The 21,334-nt window shown below is 38.6% G+C and overlaps 1 protein-coding gene across 1 annotated transcript; it reads right to left on the bottom strand.

The window, feature by feature from the left end:
* Positions 1 to 16,451: 16,451 nt before the first annotated feature.
* Positions 16,452 to 17,367, bottom strand: LOC121820762 (uncharacterized; the record flags this gene model as incomplete). The annotated part of the gene is made up of 1 exon (XM_042257077.2): positions 16,452 to 17,367. A coding segment is annotated over one exon (621 nt), but the record flags the coding sequence as incomplete, so codon positions are not given.
* Between the last annotated feature and the right edge of the window lie 3,967 nt (positions 17,368 to 21,334).

Below are 21,334 nucleotides of genomic sequence, written 5' to 3'. Positions count from 1 at the left end.
GTGGCCCTATGGATTGTTGCTTGTCAGGCTCCTCTGTCGATGGTATTCTCCAGGCAAGAACACTGGAGTGGGTTGCCATGCTCTCCTCCAGGAGATCTTGGGATCAAACCCACATCATTTACATCTCCTGCATTGGCAGGCAGGTTCTTTACCACTAATACCACCTGAGAAGCGCCAATTTATCTTAGGCATTGAAACTAAGGTAGCAATTTCAGCTATGCTTAGCTGGGTAACAAGCAGTCTCAAACTCTGCAGCTTGAAAAAAGTCTTTAACATAGTTTTATATTTGGCTGGGATTTTTTGTTTGTTTGTTTCATCTGGGCTCCCTTACATGCTACATTCAGCTAAAGCATCTCCTGGGTCAGCAGTTCTCCAGAGTGTCCACGTCTAGCAGTCGATACTTGTCAGTTTTGCCAACAAAGGTCCCTAGAGTCAAAGCTATGGTTTTTCCAGTAGTCACGTATGGGTATGAGAGTTGGACCATAAAGAAGGCTGAGTGCCAAATAACTGATGCTTTCAAACTGTGATGTTGGAGAAGACTCTTGAGAGTCCCTTAGACAGCAAGATCAAACTAGTCAATTCTAAAGGAAATCAACCCTGAATACTCATTGGAAGTAGTGATGCGGAAGCTGAAGCCCCAATACTTTGGCCACCTGATGTGAAGAGCTGAGTCATTGGAAAAGACCCAGATGCTGGGAAAGATTGAGGGCAGGAGAAGGGGTGACAGAGGACGAGAGTGTTGGATGACATCACCAACTCAATGGACACGAGTTTGAGTGAACTCCAGGAGATTGTGAAGAACAGGGAAGCCTGGCGTGCTGCAGTCCATAGTGTTGCAAGAATCAGACATGACTAAGAGACTGAACAACAACTGGCCATCCAGCTACCTTGACTCTTTCCCATGGGGCCTCTCCTCCTTCAGTCGACTGAATCAGCCTCCTCTCATAGCAGACCCATAGATGGGAAACAGTGGAAACAGTGTCAGACTTTATTTGGGGGGCTCCAAAATCACTGCAGATGGTGATTGAAGCCATGAAATTAAAAGACGCTTACTCCTTGGAAGGAAAGTTATGATCAACCTAGATGGCATATTCAAAAGCAGAGACATTACTTTGCCAACAAAGGTCTGTCTAGTCAAGGCTATGGTTTTTCCAGTAGTCATGTATGGATGTGAGAGTTGGATTGTGAAGAAAGCTGAGTGCCGAAGAATTGATGCTTTTGAACTGTGGTGCTGGAGAAGACTCTTGAGCATCCCTTGGACTGCAAGGAGATCCAACCAGTCCATCCTCAAGGAGATCAGCCCTGGATGTTCTTTGGAAGGAATGATGCTAAAGCTGAAGCTCCAGTACTTTGGCCACCTCATGTGAAGAGTTGACTCACTGGAAAAGACTCTGATGCTGGGAGGGATTGGGGGCAGGAGAAGGGGACGACAGAGGATGAAATGGCTGGATGGCATCACTGACTCGATGGACGTGAGTCTGAGTGAACTCCAGGAGTTGGTGATGGACAGGGAGGCCTGGCGTGCTGCACTCCATGGGGTTGCAAAGAGTTAGACACGACTGAGTGACTGAACTGAACTGAGCTTAGTGTAAAGGGGGAAATAAATAGGCGCTGATGCCTGGAGAGAATAGAGAGGTTATACTACAAAAGATATTTTGAATGTCTTTCAAAATAAATGAAATGAGTTTCAAATGCCTTCTCTAGGTTAAGGATGCTATCGGAAGTGTTTATCAGAGGAGTTAAATGATCACATTTCAGTCTCTAAGCTCATTCTGGAGCAAATAGGGGTGTGGGATTGCAGGAGTGATCAACCAGAGGTGGGAAACCAGCTACATGATTATTTCAGGCACTATCAGAGCTAGAATTTAGAAGTAGAGGAAATAATGCTACAGGTGAAAAAGCCATAGAATATGATTATCTGCTTGTGAAACAAACTAACAAGTAATTTTCCATATCTAAATATTAAGTATTAATATGCATGGCATTAAATGACTCTTCCAAAACCAATGGCTTCTTTTACTGAATTTTTGTTCCTGAATGTCTAGTGCATGCTTTACATTCTCCCCTGGGAAACAAGGAAATATTCAGTTTTTGGCCATGAAAAGTACACTCCAAGCCTGGTCTATTTTATATATTATTTTTTTACACATTATTTTACAGCTTCACAGAACTTAAAACACCAAATGACAGTAAGATATATTACTTTTTACAATTCAAAATCTACAGTTATACTTGCTGACAAACATTCAAAACTTTCTTATTCTTTTGGAAATATATGTAAAACTAAGCAGTATGTTATACTGGAAAATGACAGTATTCTCTGCTTATTTTTACTGTCTAAACATAAATGAATTATCTCAACCAAATGGCTACCACTATGTGAATATCTAACACCTGTCTTTGCTACTTTGTCTTGTCTGAAGCTGTTTTTCCACACAAGGGAACAAAAACTTGAATACCTAAAGCTACAGATGGGGTTCAAATGACTCAGTAGACAAGAAAAAATTTCCAGTCCTCTTTCAACAAATTCTATTACAGTAAGTAGTACTCTAAAATTTACATGTAATTGGATACACACACATACAAAGACCTGTGAATATTTTTCAGTATTTTAGCTTCAGTTCAGTTCAGTCACTCAGTCGTGTCTGACTCTTTGCGACCCCATGAATCACAGCACGCCAGGCCTCCCTGTCCATCACCAACTTCCTGAGTTCACTCAGACTCATGTCCATCGAGTCAGTGATGCCATCCAGCCATCTCATCCTCTGTCATCCCCTTATCCTCCTGCCCCCAATCCCTCCCAGCATCAGAGTCTTTTCCAGTGAGTCAACTCTTCACATGAGGTGGCCAAAGTACTGGAGCTTCAGCTTTAGCATCATTCCTTCCAAAGAAATCCCAGGGCTGATCTCCTTCAGAAAGGACTGGTTGGATCTCCTTACAGTCCAAGGGACTCTCAAGAGTCTTCTCCAATGTCACAGTTCAAAAGCATCAATTCTTTGGCACTCAGCCTTCTTCACAGTCCAACTCTCACATCCATACATGACCACTGCTAAAACTAGCCTCGACTAGACGGACCTTAGTTGGCAAAGTAATACTTTGATATAAAATTATGAAATACTGATTCAAAGTTTACATAGCAATACAAGCAAATACCACAAGGAAATATCTAAGTACATCCTATAGATATCAGAAGATAAATACATTATGGTGACCTAAAATGATTATTCTAATGATTATATATCCTATAATAAGCATATTCTGTATACCCTACATATATCATATAAATTAAATAATAAATATATTATAAATTTATGTAATACTATATAATTATATTATGTTACAATTATTAAGCTTCTAAGAATAAAATTTTAAGAGAAGGTAAGATATAAATGGATCTGTAAAAGCTACAGAGGAATTGATCACAGAAGAAAAGTAAGAAATAATTTATAGAAAGAATGGTCTTAGCAAAAGGACTTTATGTAGGCTGGTGATAAATAAAATGTTCATTATGTAAATGCTGTTTTGCTCCTTTCCAGTGATACCAAAGCTAAAATCATTTTGATAAACTGTAGTAAAAACAATAAAATATGACACAGTTCATTTTAACAAGGAGACTACTGGTACTGGAAATGATGTGACTGGCTAGAGAGTAATTCAAGAAGTATTAAGGAGTCTTGGCCTAAATATTAGGTTACAGTGGCTGCTTCTGCAAGTTTGGTGGTCACCAGAAATAGGTCTATATAGGGATGCTTCATAATTGCATACAATTCCTATAATGGAAGAACTAAAGAAAATGTAAGTGACATCTGTAGTATGGTATTTCTGATTACATAAGTATGTCTAAGATATTACAATGCTATAGATATACTGAATGGTCTAGTGGTTTTCCCTACTTTCTTCAATTTAAGTCTGAATTTGGCAATAAGGAGTTCATGATCTGAGCCACAGTCAGTTCCCTGTCTTGTTTCTGCTGACTGTATAGAGCTTCCATCTTTGGCTACAAAGAATATATCAATCTGATTTCAATGTTGACCATCTGGTGATGTCCTTGCGTAGAGTTTTCTCTTGTGGTGTTGGAAGAGGGTGTTTGCTCTGACCAGTGCATTTTCTTGGCAAAACGCTATTAGCCTTTGCCCTGCTTCTCTCTGTACTCCAAGGCCAAATTTGCCTGTTACTCCAGGTGTTTCTTGACTCCCTACTTTTGCATTTCAGTTCCTGGTTATGAAAGGGCCATCTTTTTTGGGTATTAGTTCTAAAAGGTCTTGCAGGTTTTCATAGAAACGTTCAACTTCAGCTTCTTCAGTGTTACTGGTCAGGGCATAGACTTGGATTACCGTGATATTGAATGATTTGCCTCGGAAACGGACAGATCACTTTGTCGTTTTTGAGACTGCAACCAAGTACTGCATTTTGGACTCTTTTGTTGACTATGATGGCTACTCCATTTCCTCTAAGGGATGCCTGCCCACAGTAGTACATATAATGGTCATCTGAGTTATATTCACCCATTCCAGTCCATTTTAGTTTGCTGATTCCTAGGTCGATGTTCACTCTTGCCATCTCCTGTTTGACCACTTCCAATTTGCCTTGATTCAGGGACCTAACATTCCAGGCTCCTATGCAATATTGTTCTTTACCACATCAGACCTTGCTTCTATCACCAGTCACATCCACAACTGGGTGTTGTTTTTGCTTTGGCTCCATCCCTTCATTCTTTCTGGAGTTATTTCTCCACTGATCTCCAGTAGCATATTGGGCACCTACCCACTTGGGAAGTTCATCCGTCAGTGTCATACATTTCACCTTTTCATACTGTTCATGGGGGTCTCAAGGCAAGAATACTGAAGTGGTTTGCCACTGCACTCATCTCATATGCTAGTGAAGTAATTCTCAAAATTCTCCAAGCCAGGCTTCAGCAATTTGTGAACTGTGAACTCCTAGATGTTTAACCTGGATTTAGAAAAGGAAGAGGAACCAGAAATCACATTACCAACATCTTCTGGATCATCAAAAAAGCAAGAGTATTCCAGGAAAACATCTATTTCTACTTTATTGACTATACCAAAGACTTTGACTGTGTGGAACACAACAAATTGTGGAAAATTCTGAAAGACATGGAATATCAGACCACCTGATCTGCCTCTTGAGAAACCTGTATGCAGGTCAGGAAGTAACTGTTAGAATTGGACATGGAACAACAGACTAGTTACAAATAGGGAAAGGAGTACATCAAGGCTGTATATTGTCACCCTGCTTACTTAACTTATAGGCAGAGTACATCATGGAGAAGGCAATGGCACCCCACTCCAGTACTCTTGCCTAGCAAATCCCATGGGTGGAGGAGCCTGAAAGGCTGTGGTCCATGGGGTCGCTGAAGGTCAAACATGGCTGAGCGACTTCACTTTCACTTTTCACTTTCATGTATTGGAGAAGGAAATGGCAACCCACTCCAGTGTTCTTGCCTGGAGAATCCCAGGGACGGGGGAGCCTGGTGAGCTGCTGTCTATGGGGTCGCACAGAGTCAGACACGACTGAAGTGACTTAGTAGTAGTAGTAGAGTATACCATGAGAAATGCTGGGGTGGATGAAGCACAATCAAGATTGCTAGGAGAAATATCAATAACCTCAGATATGCAGATGACAGCACCCTTATGGCAGAAAGTGAAGAACTAAAGAGTCTCTTGATGAAAGTGAAAGAAGAGAATGAAAAAGTTGGCTTACAGCTCTAACATTCAGAAAACTAAGATCATGGTGTCTGGTCCCATCACTTCATGGCAAATAGATGGGGAAACAGTGGATGACTTTACTTTTCTGGGCTCCAAAATCACTGCAGATAGTGATTGCAGCCATGAAATTAAAAGATGCTTACTCCTTGGAAGGAAAGTTATGACCAATCTAGACAGTGTATTAAAAAGAGACATTACTTTGCCAACAAAGGTCCGTCTAGTCAAGGCTATGGTTTTTATAGTGGTCACGTATGGATGTGAGAGTTGGACTGTAGAGAAAGCTGAGCGCTGAAGAATTGATGCTTTTGAGCTGTGGTGTTGGAGAAGACTCTTGAGAGTCCCTTGGACTGCAAGGAGATCCAACCATTCCATCCTAAAGGAGATCAGCCCTGGGTATTCACTGGTGATGTTGAAGCTGAAACTCCAATACTTTGGCCACCTGATACAAAGAACTGACTCATCTGAAAAGACCTTGATGCTGGGAAAGATTGAGGGCAGGAGGAGAAGGGGACGACGGAGGATAAGATGATTGGATGGCATCACCACCTCAATGGACATGAGTTGGGTAAACCCCAGGAGTTGGTGTTGGACAGGGAGGCCTGGCGTGCTGCAGTCTATGGGGTCGCAAAGAGTCAGACACGACTGATGGACTGAACTGAACTGAACTGACAGATATACTGGTGCCATAAATTATCCTTTGCTTACTAAAAACAATGTAGGTATTGTTCCCAGTTCAGCTCAGTTCAGTATAGTCACTCACTTGTGTCCCACTTTTTACAACACCATGGACACCAGGATTCTTTTTAATATGTTTGTTTAGGTTGGTCATAGCTTTTTTTCCTCAACAGATTTGCAAACCAGTTTTCAAGTATATTAACTCAAAATATTCTCATAGCAGCTCTCTGAAGCAAGTATAGTTGTTATTCACAATCATCACCATCACTATTTACCACTGATAAATAGTTGCCCAGAAAAGTAGAAATATATATTTTTTAAAATATATTCATATATTTTGTAAACTGATAAGATAGAACTCCAGTTTACGTTTTCACACAATAAATCTTCTGTCTTTATTATGTCATGAATTTTAATAATTTACTAAAATTTAATATAAAAATCCTGAGATATAAATAAACACACTGGCTATCTAGGGAATAACTGTTTTCTCATATCATCATAATCAAGCTCCACGGATTACTACATATGGCCAAAGCACAGAAATTTGCAAGACAGGAAATCAAATTAATGTTGAGAATAAGCATTCAGATTTCTGAATGCAGGATACTTTTAAAAATTTCAGAGCTTTAAGACATATCTACAAATAAGTCAGATTGAAACTAACATGCATTTACCTCTGCTATTCATCTTCATTTCACAATAAGCTTATTAACTGTGAAATATTATTTAACTGCACAACATACTGATGATCATGTAGTATCTAACTTGATTGAGAAAACACATATGTGATAATATTTGATTAATAAAATTAAAGATTATGAAATTTATACTCAGAAACATTAGAATACCTGCCTAATATTTCACAGTTAGGCCTTAAAAGAACTGCAGCCTTGGAGGAAATGCTGAGCCAGAGGACCCAGCAAAACCATGCACAGATTCCTAACCCAGAGAAGCTGTGAAAAAAAATGTGTTGGTTAACTACCAAGTTTTGGAGTGATTCATTACAAAGCAATACATAAGTAATAAATAGGATATAATAAATGTTTGGATAAATGTTTAAATCATAAATAATATGTTCTAAGGTCAAAGTGGAAATAAAGCAGATGAATAACAGAAAAACAGCTAGAAGTCACCAAGGTTTGAAAAATAAACAATACACTTCTAAATAAGGCTCCAGTCAGAGCTGAACAAAGAATAAAAATTAGAAAAAAATAGAAACACATTAAAAACATTAAAGGTTTTATGGTATCAACCCATCAGACTTGGATGCCAAGCTCTCCCTATGTAAGTAACAGAAATGTGCTTGTTTGTGCCTGAAAATACACACTAGTAATATTTGGAAAAGTTGTGAACAACCTCATTTAAATTACCTGAAGTAGGCCTGGTACCAAGGGAAATAATGCATACACACAGCCTGACCCTATTTACTCTTCTTATGAGGCAATATGTCTTTGACTCGATGTTATTGTCATTTACTAAATAATACTTCTTTCTTGCCATTTACAAAAAGGAACAAAAAAGAAGGTAAGTATAACCAATAAGAGGACTGACAGACAGGTCATCACTACAGGTACACAAAGATGTAAAAGCTATTATTAGGAACATATGCAAATAAAGAACTGGCTTAAAATGGTCCCCCAGGGAAAACATCAGGCACAAATGGCTTTCAGACTACATCTACAAAAATTTCACAGAACATATCGTTCCAATATTGCACAAACTTTTCCAATCAATAGGGAAAAATGGAATATTCCCTCACTCATGCTGCATTTATATCAAGATCAAAACTAATCAAAGACACCAGAAGAATAGAACTTAAAGTCTATTTTATCTATCAATATAGATACAAACATTTTTAATAATTTGCAAACTAGTGAGCTAAATAATGTATGTGGGTGTGTATATGTATCTTAAATACATATATAATACATATATACACATATATATTTCCAAAACTTGGCTTATATACATATTTCAAACATGCTACTGAAGGAACAGTATTTCACATCAAAATACAAATTGAAAATATTTATAAATATCCACATTCGCCAACATGCAAACTAAACATCTGTGGTCAAGTCATAAACAGACACATATATTTCTTTATATTTGGCAAAGTGACTGGAACCATTAGAAAAAAAATAACACTGAAATTTAAATTATCTTATTATTAATGCTAGTATAAATATAAATTTGAAATTATGATTTATAAATACAGCTAAACATCCTCAAGTCATTTTAATATTAACATTTATAACATTTAAAAGATATATTAAAACCAAAATTTTAATTATAGTGCCAAAATAATAATCTATTAGCTACTTATAAAAAGTAGACATTACTGATAATGAAATCTACCAAAAACTTAAGAGAGCCAAGATTTTTTACTCTATCTCTAGACTTTATCTCACTTTTTTGCTGAGAACAGCCCTTGATAAGAACAATAGAACACCAATTTTCCAGTACTGATAAAACATTCATGTATAGAACAAGTTGAAAATGCTGACATAGAATCTTGATTACAGTATATATTTCTGAAATGACAGCACAGTATTTCCAAAAAATATTACTATAAGGCATCTTTATATAAAGAAAATAATAATCGGTAAATATTTTTTTGAAATTTTAATCAATTAAAAATATGAACAGACAGACCTTGGAGACACTGCAGTTTGTTTCAGAATGCAGTAACAGGTATTGCAAAAAGCGAGTCACATGAATGTTTTCGTTTCCCACTGCAGATAAAAGTTATATTTATAATTTATATTAAGCAGGCAATAACATTATGTCTAGAAAAAGGACATACTCTCAAGAATACTTTATTGCTATATAATGCCAAAATAATTATAACAGTAACATCAAAGGCCACTATTCACAAATGATAACAAATATAATAACTAACAGAAAAGTTTGAAATATTGCAAGAAATAAAATGTGAGACTGAAAGTGAACAAACACTGTTGGGAAAAATGGTGCTGATTGACTTGCTAGATGCAGGGTTGTCAAAAATCTTCAGCTTGTAAAAAAACAAAAAACAAAAAAACGCTCAGTTATCTGCAAATCTCAATAGAGCGAGGTTCAAATAAACAAGGTATACCAGTACATGATCATTAATCTGCTGAAATTATAGGCAGTAGAATAGAAAGTTCCATTCTCTTGGGGAAACAATGAGGATTTGGTCTCTGTTGAGTGCTTCCCAGTTTTACGGTGGCATTGCTGAAAGAAAGCACCCAGTTCCTTCCCTGCCGCCACCCACCGTCTCCAGGAAGGGAAGAAGTTTGCCCTGGACTTGAGAGAGTTTAAGGACTCCTGCTAAACTATATTTTTTAGACTCTTCTAGTTTTAAAATGCCTACACACGACTCTTCTGCTTGTGTCCTCTTTTTGTTTTTCCCTTGATGTAATGTTCTCAGATTCTTTCTTCCTAATCAGAATTGAAAGATACAGAGGCTGAGATATGGGTGAGAAATTAGAGAGAAAGCATAAAAGATAATGCTTGGTCTATTTTAGTTGTAGGCCTTAGGCCCTCTTTCTAGCCCTGAGCTCAACTGAAAACTGCTTTAGGTTCTATAGAGCAAAAAGTCAATAAATAACATATCCCTTTGTATAGCTTTGCTCTCTATACATATATCCCTTTGAGAAAGTCCTGAATTGCAGGCAGACAACCATTTCAGGAGAGGATTCAAACATTCAGTTCAGTTCAGTTTAGTCGCTCAGTCATGTCCGACTCTTTGCGACCCCATGAATCACAGCATTCCAGGCCTCCCTGTCCATCATCAATTCTCGGAATTCACTCAGACTCATGTCCATCGAGTCAGTGATGCCATACAGCCATCTCATCCTCTGTCGTCCCCTTCTCCTCCTGCCCCCAATCCCTCCCAGCATCAGAGTCTTTTCCAATGAGTCAACTCTTCGCATGAGATGGCCAAAGTATTGGAGTTTCAGCTTTAGCATCATTCCTTCCAAAGAACACCCAGGACTGATCTCCTTTAGGATGGACTGGTTGGGTCTCCCTGCAGTCCAAGGGACTCTCAAGAGTCTTCTCCAACACCACAGCTCAAAAGCATCAATTCTTCGGCGCTCAGCTTTCTTCACAGTCTAACTCTCACATCCATACATGACTACTGGAAAAACCATAGCCTTGACTAGACGGACCTTTGTTGGCAAAGTAATGTCTCTGCTTTTGAATATGCTATCTAGGTTGGTCATAACTTTCCTTCCAAGGAGTAAGCGTCTTTTAATCTCATGGCTGCAATCACCAAGTGCAGTGATTTTGGAGCCCCCCAAAATAAAATCTGACACTGTTTCCACTGTTTCCCCATCTATTTCCCATGAAGTGATGGGACCAGATGCCCTTTAAACATTATGGGTCTTTATATCCCAGAAATATTCCACTTAATCTTCCCACATAATTTTGTAGCAAGAGACAAGCGTGTATATATAAAAAGTGCCATTCACCAATATCTCTGATGAACATAGATGCAAAAATCCTCAACAAAATTCTAGCAATCAGAATCCAACAACACATTAAAAAGATCATACACCATGACCAAGTGGGCTTTATCCCAGGGATGCAAGGATTCTTCAATATCCGCAAATCAATCAATGTAATTCACCACATTAACAAATTGAAAAATAAAAACCATATGATTATCTCAATAGATGCAGAAGGCCTTTGACAAAATTCAACATCCATTTATGATAAAAACTCTCCAGAAAGCAGGAATAGAAGGAACATACCTCAACATAATAAAAGCTATCTATGACAAATCCACAGCAAACATTATCCTCAATGGTGAAAAATTGAAAGCATTTCCCTAAAGTCAGGAACAAGACAAGGGTGTCCACTTTCACCGCTACTATTCAACATAGTTCTGGAAGTTTTGGCCACAGCAATCAGAGCAGAAAAAGAAATAAAAGGAATCCAAATTGGAAAAGAAGAAGTAAAACTCTCACTGTTTGCAGATGACATGATCCTCTACATGGAAAACCCTAAAGACTCCACCAGAAAATTACTAGAGCTAATCAATGAATATAGTAAAGTTGCAGGATATAAAATCAACACACAGAAATCCCTTGCATTCCTATACACTAATAATGAGAAAGTAGAAAAAGAAATTAAGGAAACAATTCCATTCACCATTGCAATGAAAAGAATAAAATACTTAGGAATATATCTTCCTAAAGAAACTAAAGACCTCTATAGAAAACTATAAAACACTGATGAAAGAAATCAAAGAGGACACTAATAGATGGAGAAATATACCATGTTCATGGATCGGAAGAATCAATATAGTGAAAATGAGTATACTACCCAAAGCAATTTACAAATTCAATGCAATCCCTGTCAAGCTACCAGCCACATTTTCACAGAACTAGAACAAATAATTTCAAGATTTGTATGGAAATACAAAAACCTCGAATAGCCAAAGCAATCTTGAGAAAGAAGAATGGAACTGGAGGAATCAACTTGCCTGACTTCAGGCTCTACTACAAAGCCACAGTCATCAAGACAGTATGGTACTGGCACAAAGACAGACATATAGATCAATGGAACAAAATAGAAAGCCCAGAGATAAATCCACACACATATGGACACCTTATCTTTGACAAAGGAGGCAAGAATATACAATGGAGTAAAGACAATCTCTTTAACAAGTGGTGCTGGGAAAACTGGTCAACCACTTGTAAAAGAATGAAACTAGATCACTTTCTAACACCGCACACAAAAATAAACTCAAAATGGATTAAAGATCTAAATGTAAGATCAGAAACTATAAAACTCCTAGAGGAGAACATAGGCAAAACACTCTCAGACATAAATCACAGCAGGATCCTCTATGATCCACCTCCCAGAATTCTGAAATAAAAGCAAAAATAAACAAATGGGATCTAATTAAAATTAAAAGCTTCTGCACAACAAAGGAACATATAAGCAAGGTGAAAAGACAGCCTTCTGAATGGGGAGAAAATAATAGCAAATGAAGCAACTGACAAACAACTAATCTCAAAAATATACAAGCAACTTATGCAGCTCAACTCCAGAAAATAAACGACCCAATCAAAAAATGGGCCAAAGAACTAAATAGACATTTCTCCAAAGAAGACATACGGATGGCTAACAAACACATGAAAAGATGCTCAACATCACTCATTATTAGAGAAATGCAAATCAAAACCACAATGAGGTACCACTTCACACCAGTCAGAATGGCTGCGATCCAAAAATCTGCAAGCAATAAATGCTGGAGGGTGTGGAGAAAAGGAACCCTCCTACACTGTTGGTGGGAATGCAAACTAGTACAGCCACTATGGAGAACAGTGTGAGATTCCTTAAAAAATTGCAAATAGAACTACCTTATGACCCAGCAATCCCACTGCTGGGCATACACACTGAGGAAACCAGAATTGAAAGAGACACATGTACCCCAATGTTCATCGTAGCACTGTTTATAATAGCCAGGACATGGAAACAACCTAGATGTCCATCAGCAGATGAATGGATAAGAAAGCAGTGGTACATATACACAATGGAGTATTACTCAGCAGTTAAAAAGAATTCATTTGAATCAGTTCTGATGAGATGGATGAAACTGGAGCCGATTATACAGAGTGAAGTAAGCCAGAAAGAAAAACACCAATACTGTATACTAACACATATATATGGAATTTAGGAAGATGTATGCAAGACAGGAAAGAGACACAGATGTGTATAACGGACTTTTGGACTCAGAGGAGAGGGAGAGGGTGGGATGATTTGAGAGAATGGAATTCTAACATGTATACTATCATTTGAATCGGATACAGCATGCTTGGGGCTGGTGCATGGGGATGACCCAGAAAGATGTTATGGGGAGGGAGGTAGGAGGGGGGTTCATGTTTGGGAATGCATGTAAGAATTAAAGATTTTAAAATTTAAAAATAAAAAATAAAAAAAATAAAGAAAAAAAAATAAAATAAAATAAAATAAAAATAAAAAGTGCCATTCAGAATAACGGTCAATATAAGGACAGATTATAAAGTTAAGAGGAGCACAAAAGATTTGATAGTCTGTATAACCCAACAGAAGCACCAAATGTTGCCATGTGATAGCAGTATCTAACTAGATTCACCTGTTGGTAATTCATTTCCAAAGCCAAATGAAATAAGACTTTGTGAGATAATGTGGGGTTTGCAGGCGGAGATGAGGCATACCAAGAGAAAGGCAGTAGAATTAGTGTCTGTGTGCATGTGCGCATGTGTGTGTATCACTTTGTGATATATTAGCATGGAAGTTAATGTCTCAGCATATTTTTTTAATATAATGAGTTAATCTACTTGTTTACAAAACTATGATGACTCTAATAGCTCCCATACCTGACCCTGCTTCCCCTTGCCTCTGCAACTCCCTAAAAGAGCTCTGGGAAGGCAGTTGTTTGCACTGCTACCCTTCCTGTTACACCTGAATCTATTTCAACATCATCCAGCCCCATGTCTATAATGCTTCTCCCAGTGAGAGCCACTAGCAACATTCATGCTGCCAAATCCAATGAAAAGTTTTCAGCTTTTATTATTCTCAATTATTCAACAGACTGTGACAAGTTGCTCACTTCTTGAAAACATATTCCTCACTCCCCATCCTATTTCTTCTAAATGCTTTGGCAACTGCCTTTCAGTTTCTAGTTCTAGATACACCTCTTTTGGCTAACTCTAAATGTTGGTGAATCCAGGCTTCTGGGATCTCTTTTTCTTTATTTCTGAACTCACTCTGTTGGTACATGCATACCAACCTCTGGGGCTTGAACACCATCTATATGCTGACATTTCCCAAGTTTATGACGTTTCCTGACCTCTCTCCTATGCCAGTTTATAGGGATATATTAAAATGGATACTTAAATAGAAACCTGAAATTTGTCGTTGTTGTTCAGTCACTAAGTCGTGTCTGACTCTTTGCAACCCCATGGACTGCAGCACACCAGGCTTCTCTGTCCTTCACTATCTCCAAGAGCTTGCTCAAATTCATATCCATTGAGTCAGTGATGCTACTTAGCCATCTCATCCTCTGCTGCCCCCTTCTTTTTCCTTCAATCTTTCCCATCACAGGGTCTTTTCCAGGGAATCAGTTCTTTTGCATCAGGTGGACAAAGTATTGAAACTTCAGCATCAGTCCTTCCAATGAGTATTCAGGGTTGATTTCCTTTAGGACTGACTGGTTTGATCTCTTTTAAGTCCAAGGGATTCTCAAGAGTCTTCCAACACCACAATTTGAAAGTCTCAGTTCTTCAATGCTCAACCTGAAAAAAGACATGCCAAAACTGATCTTCATTTCTATGACATCACCTCCCCACAAGAAACTATTATTTGTCTAGTCTTCTCTATTTTGAATAATGGACTCACACAGTTGCCCAGGCCTAGAATCTTGACTTTCTTCTGTTCTTTTTCTATGAGTGCCAGTAAGTCACAGAATAGGTGCTCCCTAAATAGCTATAGCACAAATGATTGAAAGGCTTGCAGGGAATAATTTTTAAATATTTTGAAAACTTCTGTAAATACACAAAAGTTAAAAGTACAACAAATATCCATTTACCTGTAATCAGGCTTGAAGAACTGTCAACATTTTGGAGAGAATCATTAAAAATAGACATCTATTATTTTAATTACAGTTCATTTTATCAACTTTATTTAATGGGAGCAAATAGTCTATAGAACAGACAAAAACAAAATCATGTGGCAAAATGACCTACATTGCATTAATATAACAAATCTATATAAACAAAATAACTTCAGCCATTATGAAGCACTATATGTAAGTATACTAAACCATTCTTACATACTGCCATGTCAACAACAAATAAAACAGCAGATTAAACAGTTCAAAAAATTTCTCCTGACTTGCTATCCTTCTTTTTACACATGCATTCATTCTACTTACTTCAAGGCAGTAAGTATTTTTATCTTCATCCTTTCCAATTTCTCATATCTCTATGGCGTTCTGTTCAAAGGCCTCCTGGTACCTGCCTCTTTGGGACTATTTCTGCCTAAACAGTTTGACCTTTAGTTCTCAGCTTTTCTAGTTTATCTTATCAGCTAAGCTTGTGCCTCAATGAAACCCTTTCATAATTGGTCTAGGGACTATCAATTTTTTACACTCATGCCCTCTCATGTTTTAAAACATTTTTTGCAGCTTTAAAATATAATGCACAGAAAGAATATATAAATGGTACTCTCTTTCTGCCTGTGTGGTCATGGAGGTGCTTCAGGAATGAACTTATCTACTACAGTACCTTCTCTTGTTTACAAAATTATGCTGAAATAATGTCTATATTTAGATATTCCTACCCATTCTTTCTGAATGACATTAAACTCAGGGACCCTAGTAATAATTTTCTTTGGTCAACAAATATTTATTCAATTTGCATTTGTGTCAAGCATTATTCTAAGCAACAGAGATATAATGTAAGAGAGAGCAAATGAGGTCCTTGCCTCATATTCCAACAGATTACTGTGTAATTTCACCAAAGTTAAGTAACTAGCCTCAACAGGCTGTCTAGTGTTACCTAAAACACTAGCCATATATTTCTTAAAATATTTTGTTTGGTCCTTCAAATGGGTATGAATGAAGGAAAGAGCAAATTCTTTCCACTTTACATATCAAATTGCTATCATTTATTGCTGGCCATAAAGAAGTGTTATTGGGAAATCCATACCAGACTATTTTCTTTGTTCTAAAACAATCAATTAGACTGAGATTTAAGAACTTAGGTTTGAGTTGGGAGGGAAAAAAAAAAAAAAAACTAGCCACCACAGAGTTTCTAGTCATTGCAATAAGACAAGAAATAATAAACAAAAGTATACAGAGTAGAAAGGAATGAAGAACAGTCTTATTTGTATATGATAAGACTGAGCCAATAAAGGATTTGAAGAAATTTACTAAAATTTACTAAAACATGTGAATTGAATTTAAAGAAGTTCAAAATTATAAAGTATATACAAAACAATCATATTTCTGTATATTAATCAAAAACTGTTGAAAATTAAAATTTTAAATATAAAAACATGGAATAATTATAAATATATTTAACAAAGTATAGGGGTAAGATCTGAAATAAAAATAAACTACAAAATCTTGCTTGGAGAGATAATTTTTTTTAATATGAAGCACAGATTTATTAGTGGAAGAAATAGGAGGGAAGCTCATGGATGGGGAATTGGGAAAGGGAATGATACAGAAGCTATGCATCAGCCTCTGGTGTCCCCATGAGTCAAGGTGGAAGCCCTAGAATCAGCCCAGATATATTTCTTGCTTTAGGACATGGATGGGGCCACGGCTGTGGCCAAACTGGAAGCTGGAGAAGCTGGGACCTCACTCATGTTCATCTAGGAGAGAGTCAGAGTGGGGAACAGAAGAATATACTGGGAGCAAGGGGATGTATGAGACAAGGGGTTCCATGGGAAGAAATCCTGACAATGTTTCCTTGGACCCTGAGGAGGAGAAGATGGGAGAGGAGGGCAAATCCCAGAGCTGAGGATCAGAAAAGGAGCAGGAGAAAGAGAAGGCTGCATCCGGTAGCCTGGTTGGCGGGCAAGTATCTCTCAGTCCATTCTTACTTCTATTTACTCTAGGGGGCTTGCTGGTTGCAGGACACTTCTGCTGGGCTGGGATTGCTGTGTCCTTGGCTGGGCATTGCTTCTTGGCCTGGGGAGCACATGGATCCTTGGTTTTAGGTGCACATGCCTCTTGACATTTGACAGGGGGTGGCTGACAGGGCTGCTTGTCATCTGGGGCAGGCACTGCTGCTGCTGCTGCTGGAAAGACATGGCTGCAGGAACAGGTGAGCCAGAGGCACGAGCCAGACCCCAGAGATTTGGCTAAGCACAGGTTCCAAGAAAGAAATTTTAAAGCCTGTAATAAATGGAGAAATACACCAAGTTTATGAATTGGAAAACTAAATATTGTTAAGGTATCAAGTCTCCCAAGGCTGATTTATAGATTCAATGCAATGTGCAGCATAATTTCAACAGGGATTTCTTTGAGGAGAGGAAGTATATGTCGACAATCTGATACTAATACACACACACACACACACACACACACACACACACAGAAATGCAAAGAACAAGAACAGTCAAAAACAACTCTTAAAAAAACAGATTTGGAAAACATACACCCACCTGATCGGAACTCATATTTCAAGCCAGTGTAGTATAGGTGTAAAGACAGACATACGTCTTAATGGAACAAAACAGAGCTTCCAGAAGTAGATATAAAGTCTGTATGTGGTCAGCTGTTTTCTGATAGGGGTGCCAAGGCAACTTCATAGTAAAGAATGGTCTTTCCATATTTCAAATGTTGCTAGAACAACTATTTATTCATATATAAAAAAAAGAGGCCTCAATCCTTATCTTAAATTAAACACATATGTTATCACCTCTTTTTGCCTCAGTTTACTCCTCTGTAAAACTGAGGCAATAAGACTTACCTGGTGGCAGAGTGGATTAGAATCCACCTGCAAATGCAGGGACACAGGTTTGATTCCTGGTCCAGGAAGATTCTACATGCTTTGGAGCAACTATGTCCATGCACCACAGCCACTGAAGCCCAAGCACCTGGAGTCTGTGCTCTGTAACAACGGAAGCCACCACAATGAGAAGCCCATGCACCAGAATGAAGGATAGACCCCGCTTGCCACAACCAGAGAAAGCCTGAGCAATGCAAGGAGCAAGGGAGGCCCAGTGCAGCCAAAAATAAATAAATAAATGGTCAAAAAAAGAGTCTGAAATGCAGTAATTGGATGCAATCTCAAAAATGACAGAATGATCTCTGTACATTTCCAAGGCAAACCACTCAATATCACAGTAATCCAAGTCTATGCCCCAACCAGTAATGCTGAAGAAGCTAAAGTTGAATGGTTCTATGAAGACCTACAAGACCTTTAAGAACTAACACCCAAAAACGATGTCCTTTTCATTATTGGGGATTAGAATGCAAAAGTAGGAAGTCAAGAAACATTTGGCGTAACAGGCAAATTTGGCCTTGGAATGAAGAATGAAGCAGGGCAAAAACTAACAGAGTTTTGCCAAGAAAATCCACTGGTCAGAGCAAACACCCTCTTCCAACAACACAAGAGAAGACTCTACACATGGACATCACCAGATGGTCAACACCGAAATCAGATTGATTATATGCTTTGCAGCCAAAGATGGAGAAGCACTATACAGTCAACAAAAACAAGACCAGGAGCTGACTGTGGCTCAGATCATTAACTCCTTATTGCCAAATTCAGACTTAAATTGATGAAAGTAGGGAAAACTGCTAGACCTTAGGTATGACCTAAGTCAAATCCCTTATGATTATACAGTGGAAGTGAGAAATAGATTTAAGGGTCTAGATCTGATAAATAGAGTGCCTGATGAACTATGGAATGAGGTTCATGACATTGTACAGGAGACAGGGATCAAGACCATCCCCATGGAAAGGAAATGCAAAAAAGCAAAATGGCCGTCTGGAGAGGCCTTACAAATAGCTGTGAAAAGAAGAGAGGCGAAAAGCAAAGGAGAAAAGGAAAGATATAAGCATCTGAATGCAGAGTTCCAAAGAATAGCGAGATAAGAGAGCCTTCTTCAGCAATCAGTGCAAAGAAATAGAGGAAAAGAACAGAATGGGAAAGACTAGAGATCTCTTCAAGAAAATTAGAGATACCAAGGAAACATTTCCTGCAAAGATGGGCTCGATAAAGGACAGAAATGGTATGGACCTAACAGAAGCAGAAGATATTAAGAAGAGGTGGCAAGAATACACAGAAGTGTACAAAAAAGATGTTCATGACACAGATAATCACGATGGTGTGATCACTCATCCAGACATCCTGGAATGTGAAGTCAGTGGGCTTTAGAAAGCATCACTACAAACAAAGCTAGTGGAGGTGATGGAATTCCAGTTGAGCTACTTCAAATCCTGAAAGATGATACTGTGAAAGTGCTGCACTCAATATGCCAGCAAATTTGGAAAACTCAGCAGTGGCCACAGGACTGGAAAAGGTCAGTTTTCATTCCAATCCCAAAGAAAGGCAATGCCAAAGAATGCTCAAACTACCGCACAACAGCACTCATCTCACATGCTAGTAAGTTCAGTTCAGTTCAGTCGCTCAGTTGTGTCCGACTCCTCACAACTCCATGAATCACAGCACCCCCGGCCTCCATGTCCATCACCAACTGGCAGAGTTCACTCAGATTCATGTCCATCGAGTCAGTCATGCCATGCAGCCATGTCATCCTCTGTCATCCCCTTCTCCTCCTGCCCCCAACTACTTCCAGCATCAAAGTCTTTTCCAATAAGTCAACTCTTCGCATGAGGGGGACAAAGTACTGGAGTTTCAGCTATAGCATCATTCCTTCCAAAGAAGTCCCAGGGCTGATCTCCTTCAGAATGGATTGGTTGCATCTCCTTGCAGTCCAAGGGACTCTCAAGAGTCTTCTCCAACACCATAGCTCAAATGCATCAATTCTTTGGTGCACCTTCTTCACAGTCCAACTCTCACATCCATACATGACCACAGGAAAAACCATAGCCTTTATTAGACGGACCTTAGTCGGCAAAGTAGTGTCTCTGCTTTTGAATATGCTATCTAGGTTGGTCATAACTTTCCTTCCAAGGAGTAAGTGTCTTTTAATTTCATGGATGCAATCACCATCTGCAGTGATTCTGGAGCCAAAACAATAAAGTCTGACACTGTTTCCACTGTTTCCCAGGAAGTGATAGGACCAGATACCATGATCTTCGTTTTCTGAATGTTGAGCTTTAAGCCAACTTTTTCACTCTCCTCTTTCACTTTCATCAAGAGGCTTTTGAGTTCCTCTTCACTTTCTGCCATAAGGGTGGTGTCATCTGCATAGCTGAGGTTATTGATATTTCTCCCGGCAATCTTGATTCTAGCTTGTGTTTCTTCCAGTCCAGCATTTCTCATGATGTACTCTGCATAGAAGTTAAATAAGCAGGGTGACAATATACAGCCTTGATGTACTCCTTTTCCTATTTGGAACCAGTCTGTTGTTCCATGTCCAGTTCTAACTGTTGCTTCCTGACCTGCATACAGATTTCTCAAGAGGCAGGTCAGGTGGTCTGGTATTCTCATCTCTCTAAGAATTTTCCACAGTTTATTGTGATCCACACAGTCAAAGGCTTTGGCATAGTCAATAAAGCAGAAGTAGATGTTTTTCTGGACTCTCTTGCTTTTTCCATGATCCAGCGGATATTGGCAATTTGGTCTCTGGTTTCTCTGCCTTTTCTAAAACCAGCTTGAACATCAGGAAGTTCACGGTTCACATATTGCTGAAGCCTGGCTTGGAGAATTTTGAGCATTACTTTACTAGCATGTGCGATGAGTGCAGTTGTGCAGTAGTTTGAGCATTTCTGGCATTGCCTTTCTTTGGGATTGGAATGAAAACTGACCTTTTCCAGTCCTGTGGCCACTGCTGAGTTTTCCAAATTTGCTGGCATATTGAGTGCAGCACTTTCACAGTATCATCTTTCAGGATTTGAAGCAGCTCAACTGGAATTCCATCACCTCCACTAGCTTTGTTTGTAGTGATGCTTTCTAAAGCCCACTGACTTCACATTCCAGGATGTCTGGATGAGTGATCACACCATCGTGATTATCTGTGTCATGAACATCTTTTTTGTACACTTCTGTGTATTCTTGCCACCTCTTCTTAATATCTTCTGCTTCTGTTAGGTCCATACCATTTCTGTCCTTTATCGAGCCCATCTTTGCAGGAAATGTTTCCTTGGTATCTCTAATTTTCTTGAAGAGATCTCTAGTCTTTCCCATTCTGTTCTTTTCCTCTATTTCTTTGCACTGATTGCTGAAGAAGGCTCTCTTATCTCGCTATTCTTTGGAACTCTGCATTCAGATGCTTATATCTTTCCTTTTCTCCTTTGCTTTTCGCCTCTC

The sequence above is a fragment of the Ovis aries genome, chromosome 12 (assembly GCF_016772045.2).
Source record: "Ovis aries strain OAR_USU_Benz2616 breed Rambouillet chromosome 12, ARS-UI_Ramb_v3.0, whole genome shotgun sequence".
NCBI lineage: Eukaryota > Metazoa > Chordata > Mammalia > Artiodactyla > Bovidae > Ovis > Ovis aries.
This window is presented reverse-complemented; position numbering and strand designations above follow the sequence as displayed.